We start from the raw sequence: 27045 nt of genomic DNA, 5'->3' as shown, positions 1-27045 counted from the left end.
ACTTTCTGCGGGTCCTCAGAAAGCTGGACCCCAGCCTGCTGACAACCATCTACCGTACATCCATTGAAAGCCTTCTGACGTACTGCATTGCAACATGGTACGGCAGCTGCACCATGGCGGACAGGGAGAGACTGCAGAGGGTAGTCAAAGTGGCTCAGAGGATCATCGGCTCCCCCCTCCCCTCACTATCGGACATCTACTCCTCCCGCTGTCTTAGCAGAGCTGGAAAGATAATAAAAGACAGTTCCCACCCTGCCTCTAGACTGTTGGACCTGTTGTCCCCGGGAAGGCGCTACAGGTACATCAGAGCAAGGACAAACCGCCTTAAGAACAGTTTTTTCCCCAAAGCCATAACCATCCTGAACTCAAACATGCACTCACTGACAGCTCCACACGCACGCACCCACACACCCATGCCTCTCTCTCTCTCTTTCTGCTCTCTCACTATGCGCATCTCATTATGTCAACACCATCACATTATGTGCAATATTATCTCATCATGTGCAATATATCTCTGCTATCATGGGGATAGAAGTTTTTATTTTTTACCTACCTCTGCGGAAAGTAAAAACCCACTCATCAAAAATTTGGATTGTACATTTTGTACTTTTGTAAATTGTACTTTTGTAAATTGTATTTTTCTTTCTTGTGAAATTATTTTATTACTATGTTATTGTACATGTGTATAGTGACAATAAAGGCATTCTATTCTATTCTATTCTATTTACAATAACAACATACCATACATTTTGACAGAGCGCAGTGTACCTCTAACAATCGCATTAGTATCAGTAATAAAACACAGAATGAATCCATATACACAGTAGGGCGCACCAGACTAAAAGAAGCACTTTTTTTTTTTTTTAATAAAGTGAGCCTTTTAGTGTGGAAAATACAGTATATTTGTTTTCTGTATAATTTAAAATGATCAGCCTAACCAGGGAACATCCTTTGGACCAAACAAGCATTGTGGATCCATACCCAGAGATAACCCTCATCCGTGGAACATGTTTTTTCAAAAGATTCTGTTTGTTTTATAACTAGTATAATGCTGTGAGAACTGCATTTCACTCGTTCTATTTTATTTCTTTTTCAAAGACTAAAAGTACTTGAAAAATGCAAATTTAAAAATACAATTCACAGTGATCTAGATAACTCTAGAGTGTCCATAATGAAACTCTTTTAAATCTGAGCCAAAATAAGTTTTTGAAAACCACTTTATTTTAACTTTTCTGACCCTTTCTACCTTATTTATAAATTAATCCAAAGGAGGGATGCAAACAGAAAGCAGCAAAAAAGAAAAATTTAAAGAGGAAAAGAGTACCATCTCCTAAAAAACAACAAAAATGTTTACTATAAAGTTGGCACTTTGACTAACGTTTTTGAAGTTAAATAGTATTAGTTTTAATAGTTCAGGAATGACTATTTGCAACTTTACATTTTACACCTCCGCAATTATCACATTTGGATTGCTTTATCTCTTAAATGCACTGTGGCATTTAAGAGTCAGAGGGGATATTAAGTTTTGTGGAAATCATTTTATAGCATGCTACCAAAACTACAGTAGAAAATGGGTATTTGTTTCGACTATGTTCATATTATTTTTTTTGAAGAAAAAAAACCTGACAAAGTCACAGCTTTTCTCTGTTATTTTAGCTAATACATTAAGTTCAATTTTAATTGTACTGCAGATTTTCAAATGACTCATATTTTATCTGGGAACATTAATATATTCATGACTAAATGGTTCCTTTAATAAGAGTCATAAAACCCAGCTCAGAAAGTGTTTGGACAAAATATGAAAATTCAAATAATTTGTAGTTGGTAGGCAATGCAAGACCAACCTGAAAGATCACAATCCACGCATATGCGATGTTATCAAAGTTTATGGCGTCTTTGTGGGGATTCCTGCTTCCAGTATGGCACCTGGTGTAATACTGATTCCAGTTGACACACAGTCCGGCTAAACTGACACTTCCATTGGTCAGCGGTTCAGGGCTCAGACCAAGTAACTGTCGATAAAGCACATCGTCCTTGTCCAGGCAGCACACCCTGCCTCCCTCACGGCGCGCTGGAACATCCATGCAGGACATGATACCGTTGTCTATGGGCAGTGAGCAGATGAAGGGCCGCTCATCATCCTCATCTGGCATGTAATATTCCTGAGGAAGGCTGATACCGGTGGTGCTGTAAGTTGAAAAAGAGATCAAGATGAGAGTATGAGTGGAATGATTTTGTACTGTGCATTTATCTGCAAAATAGAAAAAGAAACAAAAAAAGCACATGATAAAACTTAAAGCTGTAAGAAAAAAAATCAAAAAAAGCACATGATAAAACTTAAAGCTGTAAAAAAAAAATCTAAATAGAATGTCACAAAGGTCCATGAACGCGCGTTCTTGGACAAACAGGGAGAGGCTTCTTCTGTTGGAAGGAGCTTAGCGCAAAATGTTCAAGTGGTCCAAATCTCATGCATCTTGCTGTTGTAATTTTTTGCTGTCTATTATAAATTGAGATCAAAGAGCTGAGCTCAGACAGGTATGCGACAGCCAGAAGGAGAAAAGGTCTTTGACCGCTGGTTCGGGAAATGAAGTAATAGAAGTCAAATCCATTTTCAATAATGTAATAGAAATTTTAATACAAATTAATTGCAAAGTTGACTGGAGTGAAAAACTTATTTTCTTCGGTGTACAGGGAAACGACTACGGTGGCCCAGAAGGGTTAAAACACATTAACTTACCACACAACACATTAACTCACAACACAACACATTAACTTACCACGCAACACATTAACTCACAACACAACACAAAACTTACCTCACAACCCATTAACTCACAACACATTAACTTACAGAACAACACAGCTCATAACACATATAACTCACAAACACAACACAATAATTACAACACAATAATTCACAACACACAACACAGATGGAAGCACGGGCGTCAGATTAAGATGCAGCTATCACTGCGGGAGTTGAAGCAGAGACTCTCTCTGGGATTATTTTATGAACTCAAACATGGAAACATGATTACCAAGTAGAACTCTTCAAACTAATAAACCTGATCTCTCCACATTGTCTGTGTCTACCATGCATTGATAAACACATACAAAGCTCCATGTAGCGATCAGACTATTACTTTAACTGGTAGCTCCTCCCACAAGCGGCCCGGTATCAAGCTTTAAAGAACACAAATTCTAAGAGGTGGGGCGGGGCGTTGCACACCCTCAAGAACAGGTTAGATGACAAAGCCCGGTCCATTAAGCGTCTCTGGCGTTCATGGAGCTTCAGTACATATAACTCCAACAGCCACCCTGCCTAACGTAGTCCGCTATTATATTTTCATGAGGGAAAAAAAAAAACGACCCTAAAAGTGCCTTAAATCAAATTAAACAAAGCCATTTTTACCCGCAAATTAAGAACCAAAACCGCCCAATCTGGCAACACTGCTGCTAACTTCTCTTGTAGAAAAAACGTGCTCCCTCCAAAGCTCACTGTGACGTTACTTTCTGTTAGATAGTTAGCCGCTCAGCCCAGCACAGGTTGGTGTGTCGTGACCTGCAGTCTTGAGCAACTGTTCTGTCAACCAGAAGTTGGTGTTTGGCTCCTCTGGAGTATCTGCCAATGCTCTTCTGTGTGTTGCTCATGTTTTGATCCATGTGCCTATTTATTGGTTGTAATGATGCCTGACTTGAGCTTCCATGTTGTGGACAGAGAGGTTAGTGGCCGGTAATTGGATGGGACTGCACCCTTTGAGGGATCCTTCTGGATTAGGATCGTTCACCCTTTCGTTAGCCATTCGGGGTGAGTCCTATCTCTTAGCAGCTGGTTCATTTGTGCTGCCAGGTGCTCGTGGAGTGCGGTGAGTTTCTTTAGCCAGTAGGCATGTATCATGTCAGGCCCCGGTGCTGTCCAGTTCTTCCTACCTGAGACTCTTTCTTGGATGTCTGCCACTGTGATGGTTACTGGATTCTGTTCAGGGAGGTTGCTAAGTTCTTTTCTCAGAGAGACCAGCCACTGGGCATTGCTGTTATGTGCTGCCTCTTTCTCCCATATGTTTTTCCAGCACTGTTCAGTTTCCTGCTCAGCTGTTTTGACCCTGCCACTGAGCGTACACTTTCGCAGGCTGAGTTGAGAACAGCCTGTTTATCCGTCTGGCTTCATTGTCTCTTGTGTACCTCTTTAGGCGGCTGCTCAAGGCTAGGAGCCTTTGTTTAGCAGTTTCCAGTGCTTCGGGTATGGGCATCTGGCTGGATCTCGTAGGTACTTGCTTTCTCATTGTACCTCTTTGAGCCTCTGTCAGCTTACTCACATCCTTCCGAGTTGCCTTGATTTTGGCCTCTAACTGTTGCTTCCATGGCGGGTGCTGTTTTCTTCCATGGTTGCTCTTGTAGCCAAGCATCTCAAGGATCACTGCTGCTGAAGTGTAAACCAGTTCATTGGTTTCTGTGATTGTTGTGGTAGGAATTGCCCTTAATTCTTCATTCACAGTTTCCAGAAGACTTTCAGGCGGTACATCACTTAACCATTGTAGCTGGTGTCGGGGTTGCCTAGTGTTCATTCTAGACATGATCTTGTCTTTCAGGTCAGATGCTGCCTCGCTCAGCATATCTGTAGTTTTTGGGGCTGTGTACCCAAGCTCAGGGTGGGAGTGTGGTATAGCGTCCTCTCTGACCTGCTGTTCTGGCTCTCCCGTCGTATTGTATTGTGTCGCTTCAATCTCAAGTTGTGATAGGAGTTGCCGTTTGTGGATGTTAGAGGTTTGGGCTACCAGTTGTTTGGCAGTTAGCCTTGATTGTGGGTTTCGAAGCATCCATTCAATAGGAGACAAGATCATGTCTACAATGAACACTAAGCAACCCCGACACCTCCCTGAACAGTATCCAGTAACCATTACAGTGACAGACATCCAAGAAAGAGTCTCAGGTATGAAGAACTGGACAGCACCGGGCCCTGACATGATACATGCCTACTGGCTAAAGAAGCTTACCGCACTCCACGAGCGCCTGGCAGCACAAATGAACCAGCTGCTAAAAGATGGGACTTACCCCGAATGGCTAACAGAAGGGCGAACGATCCTGATCCAGAAAGATCCCTCAAAGGGTGCAGTCCCATCCAACGACCGGCCAATAACCTGTCTGTCCACAACATGGAAGCTCATGTCAGGCATCATTGCAACCAATAAATAGGCACATGAGTAACACATAGAAGGGCATTGGTAGAGACTCCAGAGGAGCCAAACACCAACTCCTGGTCGACAGAACAATCGCTCAAGACTGCAAGTCACGACATACCAACCTGTGCACAGCATGGATTGATTACAAGAAGGCCTATGACTCAATGCCACACACATGGATCACTGAATGCTTGGAGCTGTACAACAGCAACAGGACTCTAAGAGCCTTCATAGGAAACTCAATGAAGCTGTGGAAAACCACCCTTGAAGCCAATGGGAAGCCACTTGCACAAGTGTCCATCAAATGTGGGATATACCAAGGTGATGCTCTGTCCCCACTGCTGTTCTGCATAGGTCTGAACTCCCTCAGCCAAATAATCAACAAGACTGGCTATGGATACCGACTCAGAAATGGGGCCAACATCAGTCACCTCCTCTACATGGATGACATCAAGCTATATGCTAAGAGCGAGCGTGACATTGACTCCCTGATCCATACCACCAGGATCTACAGTACTGACATTGGGATGTCATTCGGCCTCGAGAAATGCAGCCAGATGGTGACAAAGAGAGGCAAGGTAGTCCATACAGAAGGGGTCTCACTCCCAGAAGGAACAATAGCAGACATCGAGGACAGTTACAAGTACCTTGGAATTATGCAGGCAAATGGCAACCTGGAGCAGGCAACACGGAAAGCTGCAACAGCTAAATACCTCCAACGAGTAATGCAAGTCCTGAGAAGCCAGCTCAATGGCAAAAATAAGACCCAGGCAATAAACAGCTACGCACTGCCAGTTATCAGATACCCTGCAGGAATAATAAGATGGCCAAAGGAAGAGATACAGACCAAGGATGTTAAAAGACGAAAGATTCTCACCATGCATGGAGGGTTCCATCCCAAATCCAGCACCCTGAGACTGTATGATAGCCATAAGGAAGGAGGCCGAGGACTAGTGAGCATAGAAGCCACTATCCAGGATGAAACATCCAAGATGCGTGAATACATGAAGCTCAAGGCCCCAACTGACAGTGTGCTCAGTGAATGTCTCAGGCAATGGAGAGCAGAGGATACAGTGCTGGAGGACAGATCCTCATGGGAGGACAAACCCCTGCATGGGATGTACCACCGGACCATAACTGAAGTGGCTGATATCAAGAAGTCCTACCAATGGCTAGAAAGGGCTGGCCTACAGGACAGCACTGAAGCGCTCATCCTGGCAGCTCAGGAACAAGCCCTGAGCACCAGAGCGATAGAGGCTCAGATCTACCACACCAGACAAGACAAAGGCGTAGGCTGTGCAAAGAAGCGCCTGAAACAATCTAGCACATAACTGCAGGATGTAAGATGCTGGCAGGTAAAGCATACATGGAGTGCCACAATCAAGTGGCTGGAATAATATACAGGAACAGGTGTGCAGAATATGAACTGGAAACCCCAAGGTCAAAATGGGAAACACCTCCGAAGGTGGTAGAGAATGAGAGGGTAAAGATCCTTTGGGACTTCCAGATCCAGACTGATAGGATGGTAATGGCGAACCAACCAGACATTGTAGTGGTGGCTGTGGGCACAACTCCCACCTGTGGACGTTAGCCCCTCATACCACCCTCATGGCGTTTGTTTCTAACATTTTTTTAGCAGACGTGCACAATTGTAGCATGCTGGGGGTCATTTTGCAGCACTCTGGCAGTGCTCCTCCTGTTTGTCCTTGCACAAACGAGGAGGTAGTTGTCCTAATGCAGGGTTGTTGCCCTCCTACGACCTCCTCCACATCCATCTCCAGATGTACGGTGGTATGGTATGTCTCTTGGTAGTGCCTCCATGCTCCAGACACTAAGCTGACAGACACAGCAAACTTTCTTGCCACAGCTAGCATTGATGTGCTGTCCTAGATGAATTGCACTACCAGGGCCATTTGTTTGGGTTGTAGACACCGTCTCATGGGACTGCTGGAGTGACAACACTGCCTGCATTCAAAAGTCACCAAAACATCAGCCAGAAAACATAAGGATGGAGCAGTTGTCTGTGGTCACCACTTGTAGAACCGCTTCTTCATTGGAGGTGTCTTGCTAATCGCCTATTATTTCCACCCGTTGTCTATTCCACTTGTACAAAAACATGTGAAATTTCTCGTCAGTCAGTGTTGCTTCCTAATTGGACATTTTGATTACACAAAAGCATGATTGACTTGGAGTGACATTGAGGAGTTCCCTTTATTTTTGTGCAGTGTATAATAAATAAAAAACAGCAATTCCCTAAGTTATTTTTTAACAACCCAGTGACAACATGTCTATTTTCTGTATATTAAGCCATCAATCCGTGCAGTTCCCTTGTCTATTCTACCCTGTTTGTGGTCATGGAGGTCCCAGTAATCAAGTGAAAAGTCATAAGACAGGCACCAATCTATCACAAAGTCTCAAAGAAAGAAAAATAATGCAGACACACTAAGTTTTTGTTAATAAAAATAATATTACAGTCAATATTTTAGAGTGGTAATTTATATTGAATTTATACTGAACTCAGACCTCCTCCTCTATATCAGTATTGATAACCGCTAGTCGAGCAGAGACTGGCAAGATGAGTTCTAGAGACTCCTCCCGTGATGGACAGTCCTCCCTTCGTAACTGTGCATCAGCCTTTGTCTTCAATGAACCTGGTCTATAGGATAGTGAGAAATAAACCGGTTAAAAAACAAGGATCAGCGGGCTTGGTGGGAGTTAACTCTCTTGGCTGTTCTCAGGTACTCCAGATTCTTGTGATCATGACGAAAGGAGTTTCAAACCCTTTTAACCAATGACGACACTCCTCCAGGGTATCCTTGATATTCAGCAACTCTCTATCCCCAACATCATAGTTCCTCTCAGCACTGGACATGCGGGGGGAATAGAAAGCACACGGGTGGACTTTGTTGTCCTGGCTCCGTTGAGAGAGGATGGTAACAATCCGTGTCAGAAGAGTCTACTTCCACAATAAATTGTCCTCTGGGTGCAGGTGTAATCAGAACTGGGGCTGAAGTAAAGCGGTTCTGTAACTCTTGAAAAGCTGACTCTGCTTCCTGGTTCCAAGAAAAATGTCTTCTCGGATTATGTCAAAGCATGTTATCTGATCTCATTGAGCCCTCTGTAATCAATACATGGTCTCAGACCCCATCTTCTTTGAGATTTGGGTATTTGTCACCTGTGGTCTTGTTGTGATCTGAGGACTGTTTCGATAATGCCAAGACAGTTACTGTAGCAGCCCGCATCCTAGGTCAAGAACCGACCTGACCGCCAATCAACCTGTGGATTATGTTGTTGTAACCAGGACAGGCCTAGGATTACATTAATATCAGTTTCTAGAGGACATGAAATCTAACAAACTCAAAGTGATAGTCCATTTGCATTTTCACTGGTTCAGTGACCAGATGACTGTTTGTTATAATGTGTCCATCAATGTCTTTGACGTTGACACCCCACTTGTTAACAATTTCTTCGGACATAAAATACTGTCTGCCCCAGAGTCAATAAGTACAGTTTCTGAGTGTACCTGAATATTGACATGGAAATTTGCAATCTTTCTTGGATTGTGTTGGGAGGGGGAAGACAGGGAAAGGCTCACACGCATCTCCTCCTTTCGTGTGGAGCCAGGCCTTTTACTGTACAGTTCCCTATTCAGTGGTCTGGGGAACCACAGAAGCAGAGATTCTGTTGGAACCGACGGTCTCTTTCTTCCTTGGAAAGTCGAGTGCAGCCTAACTGCATAGGCTCAACTGTTGTTGGGTCCTGAAGAAATAGATGGCTTTGGGCAGAAACAAGATTGGTGTTCATGAGAAAACCTGGGTGTACGTGATCTTTGATGTCTCTCCCTTCCTCCTTCCTGAATGCGTCTGTCTATACAAGCTGCAAATGACATTAAATTATTATTATGTCTTGGGAGTTCACGTGCTGCTAACTAACCCTTAACACAATCCGATAGACCCTCATAAAATATGTCATAGAGGGTGTCATAATTTCCCTCAATATTGCTTGCTATGGTATGGAAACGTATGATGTAATCATCAACAGTCTCTTTGCCTTGACAAATCTTCGTTAACTGGCGTGCTGCCTCCCAGTGGGGTTTTACAGGTTTGAAAATCTCCTTGCGTTTCTCTGAAAATTGTCTGTAGGAGGAGTAGATAACTGATTCCCGGCACCACTCACCGGTGGCCCATTGAGCTGCTCGACCTATTAGTAAGGAAATAACATAGGAGACCTTCAGTCTTTCAGAGGGGTACGCGGACTCCGTTAGAGAAAAGATAATTTCATATTGACAGAGGAAGTTTCAACATGATGCAGGATTCCCATCTTATTCCTATGTTATATCTGGAGGATTAATTTTGGGCTCATTTGCTGATTGCACGGGGATAGTTGGAAGAGTTGTTAGTGAGAAACTTATAGCTGAGAGTTTTTTAGGTATTGTGCAGAGGTTAGATGTAAACTCAGCCATCCACATATGGTTACGAAAAGCTCCCTCTACCTGAGACTTCAACAATGCGCTGTCTTTGGGTCCATGTTGCTCCATGTTAAACTGAGTTGATGATGTACGTAATGAAATGCGTGGGAGTAATATATACCTAGGTGAAAAGGTGGAGTGAATAAGAGATGATTAGCCGCTGTGAGGGCGGGGCGGCTGCTGTCATGACAGTTGGCAACAGAAGAGTAACTGAATTTCTGATGATTTCACCAAAATAAATAAGCAACCACCGATGTAAAGTGGCTGCATGTTTTATGGAGTACAACATTAGAAAGAGGAGGAATGAAATGTATTTATTTCTGGAAGAACTTGGTTTGAAAATTGGGTGAGAAATAAACAGCTATTACTCATTAATTACATAGGTCAGAATTTCAGAATAACCTTTCTTGCTTTGAAACCTTTTATTAACATGGTCTTGCGAAGCCAAGTTTTTTTTTTTAAATTATATTTTTTCTTTATCGCAAGTTATTCAAGTTATAAACTCACCAATCAGTAAAAGCATTTGGTGTATGCTTGACTGACAGATTCTTCTGAGATTCTTCTGAGTATTACGTGGTACAATTGAGTGGACGATAAAAATATATGCTTTGTGCATAATTTTCTTTTTCCACTGAGGTCAATGTAATTTTATTAGCATTTACGAGACTGTAACATGAGTATGTAACATTTAACATGAGTTAGCCTTCCTATTGCTCTCAATGGTGATTCCAGTAAACTGAGTTGATTATGTAATTGATGTTCACACTGAAATATGATGAGAGGACAGATGACATCTTTTGGCTGTGATACCTCATTGTATTTAGAACATCTGCGCATTTTCGATGTGTTATTGGACTGGTACATCACACACACTGCAGTAGTTCCAGTAGAGTAAGACATAATCGACACCATGTAAACATAAAACACTCTCTCATGTAAACAGACACAGAGTATCCTGGATTATGACATTGTTTCATCCGACTCACAGTGTGAAGTTTTCCTCCGGGTAGCAACGGTTCCTCAGCAGCCCCGCCCACAGCTGCACTCCAATGATGCCAAAGATGAAGAAAACGAAGAAGCAAAGAAGAAGGACATTACCCAGCATGGGCAGAGTGTCGAGCAGCAGGTTCACCAGGATTCGCATGCCTGCAGAGAGACGCAGACAGAACTTCAAGATACTGCACAGATTAATCCTCAGAGTTTGATCAACTAACTGTACACCTATTTAAATAATTTTGAACAAGAATCAAACCTGTGATGTTTTAATTTTTTATTTTAAAAAAATCTGAGTACTTATAGTCAATCTTGAAGAGTAAAATACAGTTACCTCATTTATTACAGGGGTTACTTTCTATTAATAAGCTGTGATAGATGAAATTTGCAAAGCTATGTTCACTCAGTGTTCCTGATAGTCTCTTTGTGCTCCTCACCACACGTTTCTCTGGTCAAAGCCTAATGGATTCAGTAATGAAATTAAAACTACTGTTCTGACATGACTTGAGTATGAACCTTCTTATATTGACACATTGCTTTGATTGATGAGCCATCAATTAGACCCAAGAGGATGAGCTCTCTATTAGTGCTTCCAAAATATTTTTCTCACATGGTTGTAAGACACAACTTTAGTCAAGTGTAGACTGAGGGGAGTTTTGCAAACCCACAGCATAATTCTCAAGTGAACTTGTAATATTCAGGACATAAACAGAGAGTCTTCACTGCTATTGATCAGTTTGTAAATAGATGTAATCTTTCGATTTTCACTCTTGATAAGCTTGTTACTCTCTATAACTCTGGACTTCCTCAAATTTTAGATTCACATGCTCTACTAAAACCCTGTTCGGTGTCTTATTCCAGTTCTGCACCCTGGTTTACTCCTGACCTTCGGCTTTTGAAAGCAAAGGGTCGGCAACGTGAACAACTCTACAGAAAATCTGGATTAGCTGTTCACACGGGGTATACAAATCTCATATGCTTCACTATAAGGAATGCATTACACAATCTCAATCCAAATACTACTATATGTTATTCAATTCCAATAAAGGAAGGAAGGTGTGTGTGTGTTGGAGTGCATACTGTTGTGGTGTAAAGGGTGTGTGCAATAAAGGGTGCAGCAACCAATGGGAGGGGGACCATTGCCAAGAAGCTCCACCCCGAAGGTGCATCGCAGAATGCCAAATGCCTTCAATTACTCTAGTGGTCATGAGCAAGAAGGGTAGATTGATAAAACAACCGTCCCTTAGCCCCCGCAGCGTCGGGCCTGTCCCCCATGCCCAGGGGCCCCATTGCAAGAAGAGCTGACCTCACCACACACAACACACAAAGAGAGAAGAGCCAAGAAGACCAACCACCAGACTTTGTTCTTACTATTTAAGCACAGCCTCCTGTCTTTCTGCTTTCCCAGTTTTACTCCAAAAGCCTTTTGTGATTCTCTTTTATTTTAACATTAAAATTCTGAATATTCACCATCAATTTTGTTTTACTTCCTGTGTAACTTTATTACCTAACATTCCCCAGGTATCTATTTTCTCCTCCTTTCAGTATCCTACTACCTCTGAATGGACATGGACAAACGTAGCTTTTTCACAAACACGGCCCATACATTGTGAGATAAATACGTTTAATTTTCCTGGTCATTTTCTATCAGCCTTCTTAGGATCACGTGACTTGTGACGTTTTGCCTGCCGTGAACAAAAAATATGGCGGATGCTCGTTCATTTTTCGGTGGAACATCCCACAAAACAAGATATTTTGAAGACTAATCTTTATTTTGACAACATTTCTAGCGAGACATATACCATTTACTTTAAGAAAGCATTCATAAAAATGTAGTTTGTAGTTTGCTTTTTTTGCTCTGTGAAACTTTTTTTTTCGGACTCTGAATCGTAAAAAAGGAACTTTTATACGTACATTTGTCCACAGGGCGAAAGGTATTTATTTTACAACACCTACATATTCTTATCTCGTTTATTTCTGCGGGTCACGTTACTGACAGGTTTCCTAGCAGGAAGGACCCAAAATATAGCAAACATCGCCTGGATTTTTGATGTGAATTTATAATTTTTGGATTTATAAACACTTTGTTTTGATGCATTTTCTAGCGAGAAACATACAGTTGTTTTCAACATTATCTAGCTTCCGATTGTATTCGATACCTATAGTTTTGTTTTAACGTACATTCATTCATTTCCCTCAACAAAATAGTATCAACGGAACGTTTTTATGTTGCTATGGCGGTAGCTAAGGACGCTACCGGTGAACTGGAAAGAAGCTCTGGTTACTTTGCGGCTATTAATGTGTCAAATTGTTATTCATTTTTGATTAGAAAACAGCTCTTCAAAAGAGAAATGCAATTAGATTTCACAAACCAGAGCATAATACCTAACTAAAACAGTTGTCTAAACTGATTTCACAATTTACAGGACTTGACCACGTGACTACCCATAAGTCTTGACAGCGTAACGTTTGTTTTGGGGAAAATCGCTCTTTGATTATTCATTTTGACTTTTGATCCATTTTAATTGCTTCTACTGCGAAAAATGGACACTACATTGATTAGGTTTATTGTAATGAGTTCTACTAAATGTTTTTATAGAAAATACAAATACCAGTCAAACTTCGCGTGCTTTACCTTTACAGCTACATTTTATACGTTCTTCACATTTACAGATCCATCTTTAGTTAAAACAAATTAAACGTTAGTGTAGCCAGATGCTATTTGAGTAATTTAAACAAAAAAACAATTTCACATAGCAGGCTTGTTTTTTTTACCACGGTTTGCGCAACTAACCACGGGTTGCGCAACTGGGTGACACCCACTATCTATTTAAACCTCTTGGAGTTTTAAATGCATCGTGAATCACGATGGAGCCGGTAGAGGACAAAGTCAATGCGGCTTTATTTCTCGCTGACGCTCTTATAGAAGAATTCAAGGTGGGTTATATTCTATTGAAGTTTGAATAAAAAAAAGAATACATCAATAAACGTTTATTTATACAACCAGTGACATTGTGTATGAAATTATTTCTATATTTTGTAATGTAAACACCCTGCGGCTGCAGAGCCGACGGGGACAGGCCCGGTGACCATTGTCGATTCAGGAGGACAAGTATGGAAATCCTTTGCCAAAACGTTGTAGAACAGGACAGCGGCGGAAACCTGTTTCATCCAAAAGTGAGTAAACCTGGTCACATTGCTTGTTGCACCTTTGAAACAACAAAGGGAAGGGAATGGAAAGGGAAGTAAGTAGTAAAAGGACAAGATGGCTACAGAAGTTTTGGCATCAGGCTTTCGCGGCGGTGTAGGTACAGCGGTACAAGTCAGGATTTGTATTTGTAATGTAGGAAGAACCAGAATAGAATAGTATATAGAAAGAATTTTTTGGTACCTTGGATTTTAAAAAGTATTTGGACATCATCCTTTTCAAAAATTCTATTTACATAAAAAAAATCATTCAAACGCAATGCATTGTGATCTAAACATGCCAATGTGGTGAGCATCGCCGCACACTTGTTTTGGCAGACCTCTGGGTTATTTCTAGGGCACTGGCTTTTGGAATTGTAGATTTGGAAAAATTGTTAACTTATAGCACTCTGGGGCGAAAATTTTGAAACAATTTGGGCATTACCATTCAGAGAACAAGACTAAGTGGTCCAACCCCCTGGTGATGGGGTGGGGGAACATAATAAAAAAAAAATAAGCCAATCAGGATAGAATGGGGGAAAGGCTGTCTGTGTCTCATTCAAATCACATGGGCCTTTTAAATTGGTCAATCAAATCAATCGAAACCAACCACAATGGTTGGTTAAAAATATTTAAAGGAAAAAAGATATATTTTCCTTTTGAAAAATAAAACACATTTGCAGATAATATTTTAGAATGTTTTATCTAATATGAATTGTTTACTTTACAAGCATTCTTTTTGCTTGTCGGCCTTCCCTGCTGTGACTGCTCTACTGGTCAAACAGAAGTTTCTGCAGGAAAACAAGTGATTCTGATTGGAATGAATGGTAGTATTCTTTGTTTGTTTCAAAATAATTGTCTTTTCAAAGTGATACTTTAATGCAATGGCATTTGTTTCTTTTAAAGGACGATACAACCTATCCCTGCCAAATGTAACCTGTTCCTGTGAAAAAACCTGGTATGTTGGCATTAGTGATTTGGTTGAAAGTGGATATTGGCCAGCCACAGTCCATCTTGAGACTTTATATACATTGGATTTGTTCACATCATATGAAGATCTTAAAATTACTGCAACAGGAATGTCAAGGCATGCTTTTGTCGGAAGCTTCAACAGGGCACTAAAGTCTTTGGTCGAGTAAGTTACATAATTAAGGCAACAGCTGTGTTTTATATCGACTGTAATATCTTTCATTTTTTTCCCTTTTATTTTTCTTTTTTTTTAAACCAGAGTGGAAAAATATGTGGCGACACCACGCAGAAATCTTTTCTGGAGTGGTCCTATGCCAAATTTGAAGTTGAGAGGCTGTCTCAGGTGCATCGCTTTAAGTGCCCAGCATGCACCCCCTCCATGTTGGCTGTTGCAGTGGATGGAAACCGCAAACTTTCAGAAGCCAACCAGGGTTTGGGTAAACATTTTCAAGGTTATGTTGAACTTTCTATGGATATGTATGTAATTTTAACTTGTGTTTTGTTTCCATTAGACCTGATAGATTTTTTGACTGTGTTTTTATGGCAAAAGATACAGAGGTGGCCTCTTGTGGACTATATCCATGGTGCGACATGTAAGGTCCACTTTTTAAGCCTTACTTTTTTCGCAATGAAAATACTGTGTCACGGGTCCTCTGTCAGCTGCCTCCCTCCTCCCTACTCTGCTCATTGGAACCAGCTGCACCTCATCACCTCATCACCAGCAGACCTTCATAAGGAGATCCATCCCAGCATTCTACGCCAGTCCGTTACACTCTCTCCGGTGCTTATGCCTGGCTTCAAGCTAAGTCTCGTGTTTCCCAAGCCATGCAGTCCTCCTTGCTGCGCTCAGGATCATCCGCCACTGCGCGTCCTCACGCTCACAGGATTCTCGCCGCTGTACCACAGACGCTCTTCTGGAAACCCCACTGGAACTTCCTACCAGTCTCTCGTGTTCTACGTTTATTCCTTGAAAGTTTTATATTAATTAAACTTACAACCAAGTCCTAGTCTCCTTCCGGGTTTCAGCAACTGGGTCTGTTTCGTCATCACGACCATGATATACTGCATGTAGCTTAATATAAAACAATCAAATTTGTATTTATTTTTGGTAATCTGTAATAGAATCCTGGAAAGGGAAGGTGTGGCACAGGCGAGTGGGTAGCAGTACGAGAGTCCTCTCACAAATCTGCCAGCAAAGTGGATGTGGAAGGTGTTGAGATTGCTGTGTGCTGTCACGGGATCTTGTTGAAAGGACTCAATATGTTCCATGGAGAAATTTTTGCATATTCTCTCTTTCTTCAAAAACAACTTGCTGCACAGAATGTAGGGTTTTTCTGCTCCGATGTAGTGTGCAAATATTGACCATATCTGCAGAGGGTTGTGCGCCACTGTCCTAAACTACAGGAGTCCTTTCCTCTCAGTCATGCATGCTAAAGCACATTCCTGTATGTGTGAAATAATGATTGCCAACCTCTTTTGCACTATCACTCCAGATATTAAACTGAATACTAACAGACAGGAATCACATTTGTTGCAGTTGCAGTGGGGAGGACAAAACTAAGAGAGCAGGAATAACAATGGGGGAGGAGGTTGAGGAAGTGAATAGCTTCCTGTCTCGGGCAGCCATATGTTCGAAATACATGTCCAAAGCTGGTAAGTATATCATGAAAATGTATCTTTTTTTTGTTTTGCTGGGCTAATATATGTTGTGCTTGAAGTACGCACAGCCATCCTTACGATACAGGCAATTGGATGGAACAAGCGGAAGGTGGAAAAGCTTGACCAGACACTAGCTAAAAGATACATCAAGGTAAAAAATAGACATCCGTTTTCCATGATTCTTGGACTTCTTGCATTCAAACACTGCTCAACAACGTTGCAATGTTTTTGACAGACCGTGCAAAGGATTTCTGAGGCATCAGCAGATCTTGATCAGCTAACAAAATAGCTGTCGAAACAAGAAGACACTGTCCAGCAATGGGTGTTGGATGTTAAAAATTGGACTGCAGGTACTGAGAAACTTAGAATAAAAAAAAAAACAAAACTATATATATATATATATATATTATTATTATTATTATATTATATATATATTATTATTATTATATTATATATAGTTTTTTTTCCGTTCTAATGACATCTATGTTAGTGAACTTCCACGTGAATGCCTTTTTATAGAATGTTGGCCCAAGTCAAACTGTCAAAACAACTTTTGTTCCTAAAATGATTTTAATTATGCCTACTTTTCTCCCCACAAGGACCAACTAGTCAAAGTTGTTGTTGTTACTCTTTCGGCTTTTCCCATCAGGGGTCGCCACAGCGAACGAGTTGCATGGTAAACTTGGCAATGTTTTACGCCGGATGCCCTTCCTAAGTGACCTTGAAAAAACATCGAAGGACTTTATCTGAGCATCAAACAGAGGAAATATGAGCTGTATTGCAAGGCTGGTGAGGGAACAAGTAAAAAGTTATTGAAATTGTCTGAAATACACCGGTAAGATAAAGCTGGGTATGCATAAACCTTTTTTTTTCTTTTTTCTTACATAGATGGCAACAAACGGCGTCATCTATTACGAAAGTGTTACGGTTTTTGTTTCTTTGCCCTTGTGGTTTGTTTCCTTTTTGTTCTGTGATGTTTTGAGTTTCACTTCCTGTTTTATTTTGTAGGGTTTCCTGTTTCGTTGTTGTTTTGAGTTTTACCTTGCCCCATCAGTCCTGAGTGTTTCCACCTGTGTCTCGTTTGTCTGCATGTATTTAAGTCTTGTCATTCCCTTCCTCCTGCGCTGCTCCATAGGTTAATTTCCTGTGTATTTCGAGTTTGAGTGTTTCTAGCCTGCTCTGCAGTGGTTTTAGGTTTGTTTAGTTTTACAGTGCCCAATCTAACCCTTGTGCTATCTTAGATGACCCCACCCTTGCATTGACGTGTTCTCCCAACCATGACAAAGGTGGATAAAGGTGAAAAGATTTCATGTAATCCATGGACACCAGTGAAGATCACAAATTATTGAAGAAAAAGGTTCAGCACACTGTCAAGTGCAGGGGTGGCGAACAAGTTTGACACCAAGAGCCACATTTTTTCACGGTGAGAGTCAAATAGCCACACCACACAGTGACCTGCCAAGACGTACACACACAAACACGCAATTAAAGCCATATTATTTTCCAACACACTCCTCTCCCTACAACAGAACAGCAAGTATTGTACTTGTGTTTATTTCAAGGAAAGTATCTACCCTCAATACACACATCAAATGCAGCTTAGCCAGAGTAAACACAGCGACTACCCCTCCACACACGCAGTCACAAATCATTGAAGAAAAAAGGTTCAGCGCACTGTTTAGTGGGTCTGGATGACCCAGCTCCCTATGGTAAAGTGCCTAGGATAGCACAAGGGTTATAAGTATTATTAAAATATTAACAAATTAGTTCTGCTATAGCTATAATAAATACATACATTTTTTACAGAATTATTTCACGTGACTTTTGTTTGACCATATTATTTGTATAGAAATCAAAACATTAACTTTGATTATCCGTACATTCAATTTTAGTTAAAACTGGTAGTGTTTCAAGCAAATATAAGTAAGGATTTGTATGTGCCTGTTGAACGCTGCTGGACGTTCTTGTCCATCCATTCTTTAACCTCTTAAGACCCCAGCTAATATAATATTTCAGCTAACCCACACAGGACACCAGTCAAGCAGAACTCACTTTTTCCCCCCATGAAAAGTATTTTTTTGTGACAATTAACTTTAATGACAGTGTATTACTTTTGTAATTTATAATTTTAGTTTATAATATCAAAATATCTCTAGATTGTTGTAATAAGGAGGCGGAGTCATACTGTTGAGTGACATCAGCTTATTTCTGGCCCGGGTTCTGGCGGCACCCGGGTCGGTGGCAGCTAATGAAACTAGCTCATTTATCAACAGGAGTTCTTTGTTGGTATGAACCTAAACAAAGACTTGGGTAAGACACGACAACTACTTTTAACATAAAGAGAAGAATGTAATGAGAAAATCTTTTTAAAATGTTTTTGAAATGCTAGAATGGTAAGCACCATTTTGGCAATAAGTCAATAACTGATTAATTACTACAAAGTAACATGCCCATTGCTGATTGACACTGCTGCCACCATGTACCTCACTATAAATGCGGTTTCTGTTAGTGTTTATCTATGCTGTGTACTTTTGGGATCTTTGTAGTACATAGTAATGAGAAACATAGTAAACATAATTATTGTCAATAGCAAATCTACCTAACCTAGTACCACAAACCTGTGCTTGGTTGTTTAAATTTACAGCTAGTTGTGAATTTCAAAGTGGACACTACAATTTATATAGACACCTTTGTTATGTAATCATTTTTTTAAGCAAATCATTTTATTAAATAGAACATCTTTCATTTTGACCAATTGTGGAACATAGAAAATAAAGTCAATGTATATCTGAAGATAATTTCTACTTCTGATTATTATATACATAGTTTTACAGTAAAGAGTAAAGCAGTTGCAGTTTATTTCACACACATGACTTAAAAGACTTCATGTACATTTTCAATTCAACAGGGGTACTAAATAAAGTTAAACTTGACCACATTTAACAATGACTTTATGTTTTCTATTGTCATATCAAATTTGATTTGAAGGAGTGTATTCTACAATGCAGGAACTGAATATTTAAAATAAAATATGAAGTAATAAAGCTAAGAATAAGTCATCTGTAGGTTTATGTTATTAAAAGAAAAACACCAGGAAGATTAAACTTATAGGTTACAAACATACAATTGATGGAATATCTGCTGTGCCCCAATTTCAACACCTTTGATAAAAACAGCATGTAATTAAGTTTATTTGTTTATATGTTTTTTTATGCTGGAAATTAATGCAAATCCAGTGGTCCAACTTCAGAACAGAAATGTAAGTTTGTTTGACAAGTCGATCAAATTTATACTATATAATACTATTGAACTTATGTGGGTTTTTTTTCAAAACATATTTTCTATATATGTTTTATATATATTCACAGGTCAAGATGCCACAAGGATCGACAACAAAACTTTGGCATAATTTGCATGTCTTTGTTGCCACTGCAATCACAGCTTTGCAGCTAACACAAACAATCCAGGAGAGGAAGCAAAGGCTTGCCAAAAAACTGGAGAAGTTTCAATCCAAGAAGGAGACTTGGTTGCAAAACCAAAGGAAGAACAAAACCAACGCACATGTTTTGGATGAGGCATCGGTTTTGGTACGTGAAGGTGAACAGGGGTTCCATAATGTTTTCTATGGTTTTTTTATTATCTATTACAGGGGGTCAATTACATTTTCTATGTTCTTTTTATTATGCATTTAATGAATTCTATATATACATGTTTATTGCATTGCAGAAATATGCTTGATTCCTGCCCTCAGTAACAGATAATAGGTGACGAGGTCACCAGTAGGCCTGTTTTTGACTTGTGGTCTCTGTTTTCTTTCTGTACCGGCGTTTTTATGGAAACACGACACCTGCAGTGCCGACTAGACAAAAACACATTATTCTAATGACATATTTCGCATGTTTTCCTCTTCCCTTACTGAATAATAAAAAAACCTTGTTGCCTTGGGGACAGAGAGAGCGGACAGCCTCAGAGCCTAACGGGTCGTGTTTCTCCACCTGCAAAAGCTTTGAAAATTCATGCAGACTCTTGTCTTTTCATTTCCCAACTGCACATTTCATTTTTGGACCTCCTGAACCATCCAAATCTGCGAAGGCCGGACGAGATAGCAACAAATTGTATTTCACATAGTCATTACTGATGATATGACAATTTTCTTTTTAGGTGGAAAAGTTGAATACTCTGGGACACAAAGTTGTTGTGTTTATTAGCAGACCTGGAAAAAAAACATCCACGTGGCATACACGTCATTCACCCCAGGTGGCAATTAACAGATCAGGCTGGAAAGTGTCTGGACCGAATGGAAGTCCTATATGAAATTATGATCAATGGTAAGTATTTCTGTCTGAAAATGTTTATAATTTCAGCTCAGTTTGTTCCTAGGATTTGTGCATTCAAATTTGTCATTATTTCTAGAGGTAGAAAAAATAACTAAATAGTTTTTGACTAATCTGATATACAGTATATGTCATGGTGCCTGTCAGACTCCTACCCCTCCAGCTCTGCCAGCCGTGCTCCTCCTAATCACCACCAGTTGACTTCACTCACCTCATCTGCCATGCTGTTTAAAAGGAGACCTCATCCTTCAGTTCAGCGCCAGTTCGTTACAACCTTATGGTGACTAAGCCTGGTCTTCAGTTTTGCTCTCATGCTCTTGCATTGCTCTCAGCCTTGTTTTAATCCTTGCTCTCTGCTACATGAGTGACGTCAGCGCGCCCTGCCATTCTGCAGCTCAGAAGAAGCCAGAAGCCTCCACGGCTCACAAACCACACTAAGCCCTCCAGCCACGCCACCAGCTGTCCTCAAGTCTGGACCTCCTCCAACAATACCACAACCATCCCTGGAGAAACAATAAATCCTTTTCTCATCAAAAACACTTACCTGTAATCCTTCTGGGTTCCAGCGTCTGGGTCCTCATGCTAAGAGTGTCATGACAGTATATAGTGATACATTTTTCAGCAGCATTGTGCTGCTTTATTTGTCACTTTTTATTTGATTAACTTTAGTTTTTATAGTATTATTCTATTCTCTATAGGGAATTGTAATACAATAAATCTATCCAATGTGGGGGAATAAATGTATATCTGATCTAAATAAGTAAACAAGTTGTAAAATTGTGATATGTTTAAATTTAGCAAATATATTTTTAGATATAAAATGATATGCATAACAAGACAACTGCATTTAAATTATTAAATTGATTTTCCCCATTGAGGTTGGACGAAGCAGCAAATGCCCACCGGTCCAGTCATCCAGCCAACAATCTCACCAGCCATCCAACCTTCAACTTCATCATCCATCCAGCCTTCACTGAATGCTTGGAACTGTACAACATCAACAGGACTCTAAGAGCCTTCATAGGAAACTCAATGAAGCTGTGGAAAACCACCCTTGAAGCCAATGGGAAGCCACTTGCACAAGTGTCCATCAAATGTGGGATATACCAAGGTGATGCTCTGTCCCCACTGCTGTTCTGCATAGGTCTGAACCCCCTCAGCAAAATACTCAACAAGACTGGCTATGGATACCGACTCAGAGATGGGGCCAACATCAGTCACCTCCTCCAGATGGATGACATCAAGCTATATTCTAAGAGCGAGCGTGACATTGACTCCCTGATCCCTGATCACCAGGATCTACAGTACTGACATTGGGATGTCATTCGGCCTCGAGAAATGCAACTGGATGGTGACAAAGAGAGGCAAGGTAGTCCACACAGGAAGGGTCTCACTCCCAGAAGGAATAATAGCAGACATTGAAGACATTTACAAGTACCTTGGAATTCTGCAGGCAAATGGCAACCTGGAGAAGGCAACAAGGAAAGCTGCAACAGCTAATTACCTCCAATGAGTAAGGCAAGTCCTGAAAAGCCAGCTCAATGGCAAAAATAAGACCCGGGCAATAAACAGCTACGCACTGCCAGTTATCAGATACCCTGCAGTAATAATAAAATTGCCAAAGGAAGAGATACAGACCATGGATGTTAAAACACGAAAGCTCCTCACCATGCATGGAGGGTTCCATCCCAAATCCAGCACCCTGAGACTGTATGCTAGCCGCAAGGAAGGAGGCCAAGGAATAGTGAGCGTAGAAGCCACTATCCAGGATGAAACATCCAAGATGCGTGAATACATCAAGCTCAAGGCCCCAACTGACAGTGTGCTCAGTGAATGTCTCAGGCAATGGAGAGCAGAGGATACAGTGCTGGAGGACAGATCCTCATGGGAGGACAAACCCCTGCATGGGATGTACCACCGGACGACAACTGAAGTGGCTGATATCAAGAAGTCCTGCCAATGGCTAGAAAGGGCTGGCCTACAGGACAGCACTGAAGCAGCCCAGGAACAAGCCCTGAGCACCAGAGCGATAGAGGCTCCGATCTACCACACCAGACAAGACCCAAGGTGTAGGCTTTGCAAAGAGGCGCTTGAAACAATCCAGCACATAACTGCAGGATGTAAGATGTTGGCAGGTAAAGCATACATGGAGCGCCACAACCAAGTGGCTGGAATAATAAACAGGAACATGTGTGCAGAATATGAACTGGAAACCCCAAGGTCAAAATGGGAAACACCTCCAAAGGTGGTAGAGAATGAGAGGGCAAAGATCCTGTGGGACTTCCAGATCCAGACTGATAGGATGGTAATGGCGAACCAACCAGACATTGTAGTGGTGGATAAAGAACGGAGGAAAGCCGTTGTGGTGGATGTGGCAGTGCCAAGCGATGGGAAAATCAGGAAGAAGGAACATCAGAAACTGGAGAAATACCAGGGACTCAGAGAAGAACTGGAGAAAGCATGGAAAGTAAAGGTGACAGTGGTGCCTGTGGTAATTGGAGCACTCGGGGCAGTAACCCCCAAGCTGGAGGATTGGCTACAACAGATACCTGGAAAACCTCAGACCTCTCAGTCCAGAAAAGTGCAGTGCTAGGAACAGCTAAGATACTGCGCAGGGCCCTCAAGCTGCCAGGCCTCTGGTAGAGGACCCGAGCTTGGAGGAGAAACCACCCCCAGAGGGGGTGCTCAGGGGGTGCTCGGACTGCTCAGGGCTTGTTCCGAGCTTCCAGGATGAGTGCTTCAGTGCTGTCCTGTAGGCCAGCGTTTTCTAGCCATTGGTAGGTCTTCTTGATATCAGCCACTTCAGTTATGGTCCAGTGGTACAGCCCATGCAGGGGTTAGTCCTCCCATGAGGATCTGTCCTCCAGCACTGTATCCTCTGCTCTCCATTGCCTCAGACATTCACTGAGCACACTGTCAGTTGGGGCCTTGAGCTTGATGTATTCACGCATCTTAGATGTTTCATCCTGGATAGTGGCTTCCACGCTCACTAGTCCTCGGCCTCCTTCATTGTGGCAAGCAAACAGTCTCAGGGTACTGGATTTGGGATGGAACCCTCCATGCATGGTGAGGAGCTTTCGTGACTTAACATCCGTGGTCTGTATCTCTTCCTTTGGCCATGTTACTATTCCTGCAGGGTATCTGATAACTGGCAGTGCGGAGCTGTTTATTGCCGAGGTCTTATTATTGCTATTAAGCTGACATCTCAGGACTTGCCTTACTCATTGGAGGTATTTAGCTGTTGCAGCTTTCCTTGTTGCCTGCTCTAGGTTGCCATCGGCCTGCAGAATTCCAAGGTACTTGTAAATGTCTTCAATGTCTGCTATTGTTCCTTCTTGGAGTGAGCCCCTTTCTGTGTGGTCTACCTTGCCTCTCTTTGTCACCATTCGGCTGCATTTCTCGAGCGCGAATGACATCCCAATGTCAGTACAGTAGATCCTGGTGGTGTGGATCAAGGAGTCAATGTCACGCTCGCTCTTAGCATATAGCTTGATGTGGAGGAGGTGATTAATGTTGGCCCCATTTCTGAGTCGGTATCCATAGCCAGTCATGTTGATAATTTGGCTGAGGGGGTTCAGACCTATGCAGAACAGCAGTGGGGACAGAGCATCATCTTGGTATATCCCATATTTTATGGAGACTTGTGCAAGTGGCTTGTCATTGGCTTCAAGGGTGGTTTTCCACAGCTTCATCGAATTTCCTATGAAGGCTCTTAGAATCCTGTTGATGTTGTCCAGCTCCAAGCATTCAGTGATCCAAGTGTGTGGCATTGAGTCATAGGCTTTCTTGTAAACAATCCAGGCTGTGCACACGTTGGTGTGTCGTGACCTGCAGTCTTAAGCGACTGTTCTGTCAACCAGGAGTTGGTGTTTGGCTCCTGTGGAGTCTCTACCAATGCCTTTCTGTGTGTTGTTCATGTATTGATCCATGTGCCTATTTATCTTTGTTGAAATGATGCCTGACATGAGCTTCCATGTTGTGGAGAGACAGGTTATTGGCCGGTCGTTGGATGGGACTGCACCCTTTGAGGGATTCTTTGGGATCAATATTGTTCGTCCTTCCATTAGCCATTCGGGATAAGTCCCATCTCTTAGAAGCTGGTTCATTTGTGCTGCCAGGTAGCCAAATGAACCAGCATGTTAATTCCTCTGGCTTAATTGTCTCTTGTGTACCCCTTTAGGCGGCTGCTCAAGGCTAGGAGCCTTTGTTTGGCAGTGTCCAGTGCTTCAGGTGTGGGCATCTGGCTGGATCTCTTAGGTACTTGCTTTCTTATTGTACCTCTTTGAGCCTCTGTCACCTTACTCACATCCCCCTGAGTTGCCATGATTTTGGCCTCTAACCGTTGCTTCCATGGTGGGTATTGTTTTCTTCTATGGTTGCTCTTATATCCAAGGATCTGAAGGATCACTGTTACTCAGGTGAAAACCAGTTCATTGGTTTCTGTGATTGTTGTGGTAGGGATTGCCCTCAATGCTTCATTCACAGCTTCCTGGAGACTTTCAGGCGGTACATCACTTAACCGTTGTAACTGGTGTCTGGGTTGCCGAGTGTTCATGATCTTCATGATATGAAATGATCTTGTCTTTCATGTCTGTTGCTGCCTCGCTCAGCGTATCTGTGGTTGTTGGGGCTGTCTGCCCAACCTCAGGGTGGGAGTGTGGAATAGCCTCCTCTGACCTGCTGTTCTGGCTCCCCGTGGTGATATTGCAATTGGATTGTACCGCTTTAATTTCAAGTTGTGATAGTAGTTGCCGTTTGTGGATATTAGAACATTGGGCTACCAGGTGTTTGGCAGTTAGCCTTGATTATGGGTTCCGAAGCATCCATTCATTCAACATTCTCTGCATGTAACCCCTCTGGGTGGGGTTGCCTGAGTAGTAGCAATCTAACAGAAACTTGTTCTCACATCTAGTCCATTTCCGTCTTGTTCCAGTACCCCACTTTCCATCAGGCTGCTCTGGTCCCCCACCACCTGATGCAGATGCGACGTCTGAGCTGGCATGACATGTGGTTCATTGCCTCTCATGTAATGAAGTAGGCTGTAGCGTTAAGATTATTGCCCAAGGACTCTCACTGGGTGATGTTAATTGCTCACCATGTTAATTTAATTAATTGTTTACCATTATGCCATAAGCCCAGCCGGTTTTATTTATTTATTTATATTTGTTGCTTAGAGATCAACTTTGAGGTCCCTCACTACACTAGGTGAACTTGCTTGTTTTGAATTTTTATTTTATTTTTTATTTTTTTTATCCAAAATGAAAATGAAAGTTCATTTAAAATGCTTTCTTTAAAAAGAAAAAAACTGTTTCTTGGCCTGCAAAGGGTAAAGAAATGTGATAAGTGTTAAAAACAAACTAACATGTTTTACTTAATACTCCATTCCAATGATCTATTATAAAAGGTGTTGCCAGTGGTTTTTAATTAAGCTTATGCCGTATTTAGCCAGTTACAAAAAACATGTCTTTTTCTAGGACATAGTTTCTTCAGAGGGGGAGGAGTTCCTTAGAAGTTCGCCTCTGAGTTGTGGGTTGGACTGTTGGGGCTGAGTAAGACCACCTACCTTTCTTGTCATCCATCTGTTTACATGCTCTCTTGCTGCTTTCACACCTCCAACCTAATATTACCGGTGCAACTAAAGTAACGAGCAATATTGGAGCTATCCAGCAGTAAAGTTTTGAGCCAGATGCCAGCTATGATGAAGAAAATTAGGACATTTATGGATCTACAAGTGTTAACAGGAAAATGAGGATGTTTATGGATCTACAAGTGGTTGCATCAGAATGGAGCAGAGCAGGGAGCTAGTCTGCATTTTTATTGTCTGCTCCTGACTCACAAAGATTTGAATATAGAAAGAAATGCAATTTGAAACTTAATTTTCTTTTTATATGTCCTCCATCATCAGAAGAATGTCACAAGATCATGTTAAAAACACCATCCATCCGTCAATTCTTCCATCCATTCATCTATACATCCATCCATCCATCTTCTTCAGCTCATCTAAAACCAGGTTGTGGAGGCAGCATTCTAAGCAAAGATGCCTAGACTTTATTTACCCCAGCCACTTCTCACCTCCAGGAGGCCAGCCGAGGAACGTAGTCTCCCCAGCGTGCTCTGGGTCTTTCCCGGTGCTTCTGCCCAGAGGGACATGCCCGGAACACGAGCTTCTGTGACTGAGCTTCTCCCCATATCTCTAATAGTGTCCAGACATCCTATGTACAACAGGTGAGTATTGAAACAAAGATCAACCACGAAA

General features: G+C 41.6%; 1 protein-coding gene across 1 annotated transcript in view; it reads right to left on the bottom strand.

Annotated features, from left to right (window-relative positions):
• LOC110013491 (voltage-dependent T-type calcium channel subunit alpha-1I-like) overlaps positions 1-27045 on the bottom strand; it is a 435381-nt gene that overhangs the window by 290965 nt on the left and 117371 nt on the right. Inside the window, exons 9-10 of the mRNA XM_023954667.1 lie at positions 10635-10794; positions 1845-2187 (exon numbers count right to left, since the gene is read on the bottom strand). Of these exons, the coding sequence (XP_023810435.1) occupies positions 1845-2187; positions 10635-10794 (503 nt within the window). The remainder of the gene's footprint in view (positions 1-1844; positions 2188-10634; positions 10795-27045) is intronic.

Source organism: Oryzias latipes, chromosome 1, assembly GCF_002234675.1.
Source record: "Oryzias latipes chromosome 1, ASM223467v1".
In the NCBI taxonomy this organism is placed as follows: Eukaryota; Metazoa; Chordata; class Actinopteri; order Beloniformes; family Adrianichthyidae; genus Oryzias; species Oryzias latipes.
Note: the sequence above shows the minus strand (reverse complement) of the source record. Positions and strands in the feature narration are given on the sequence as shown.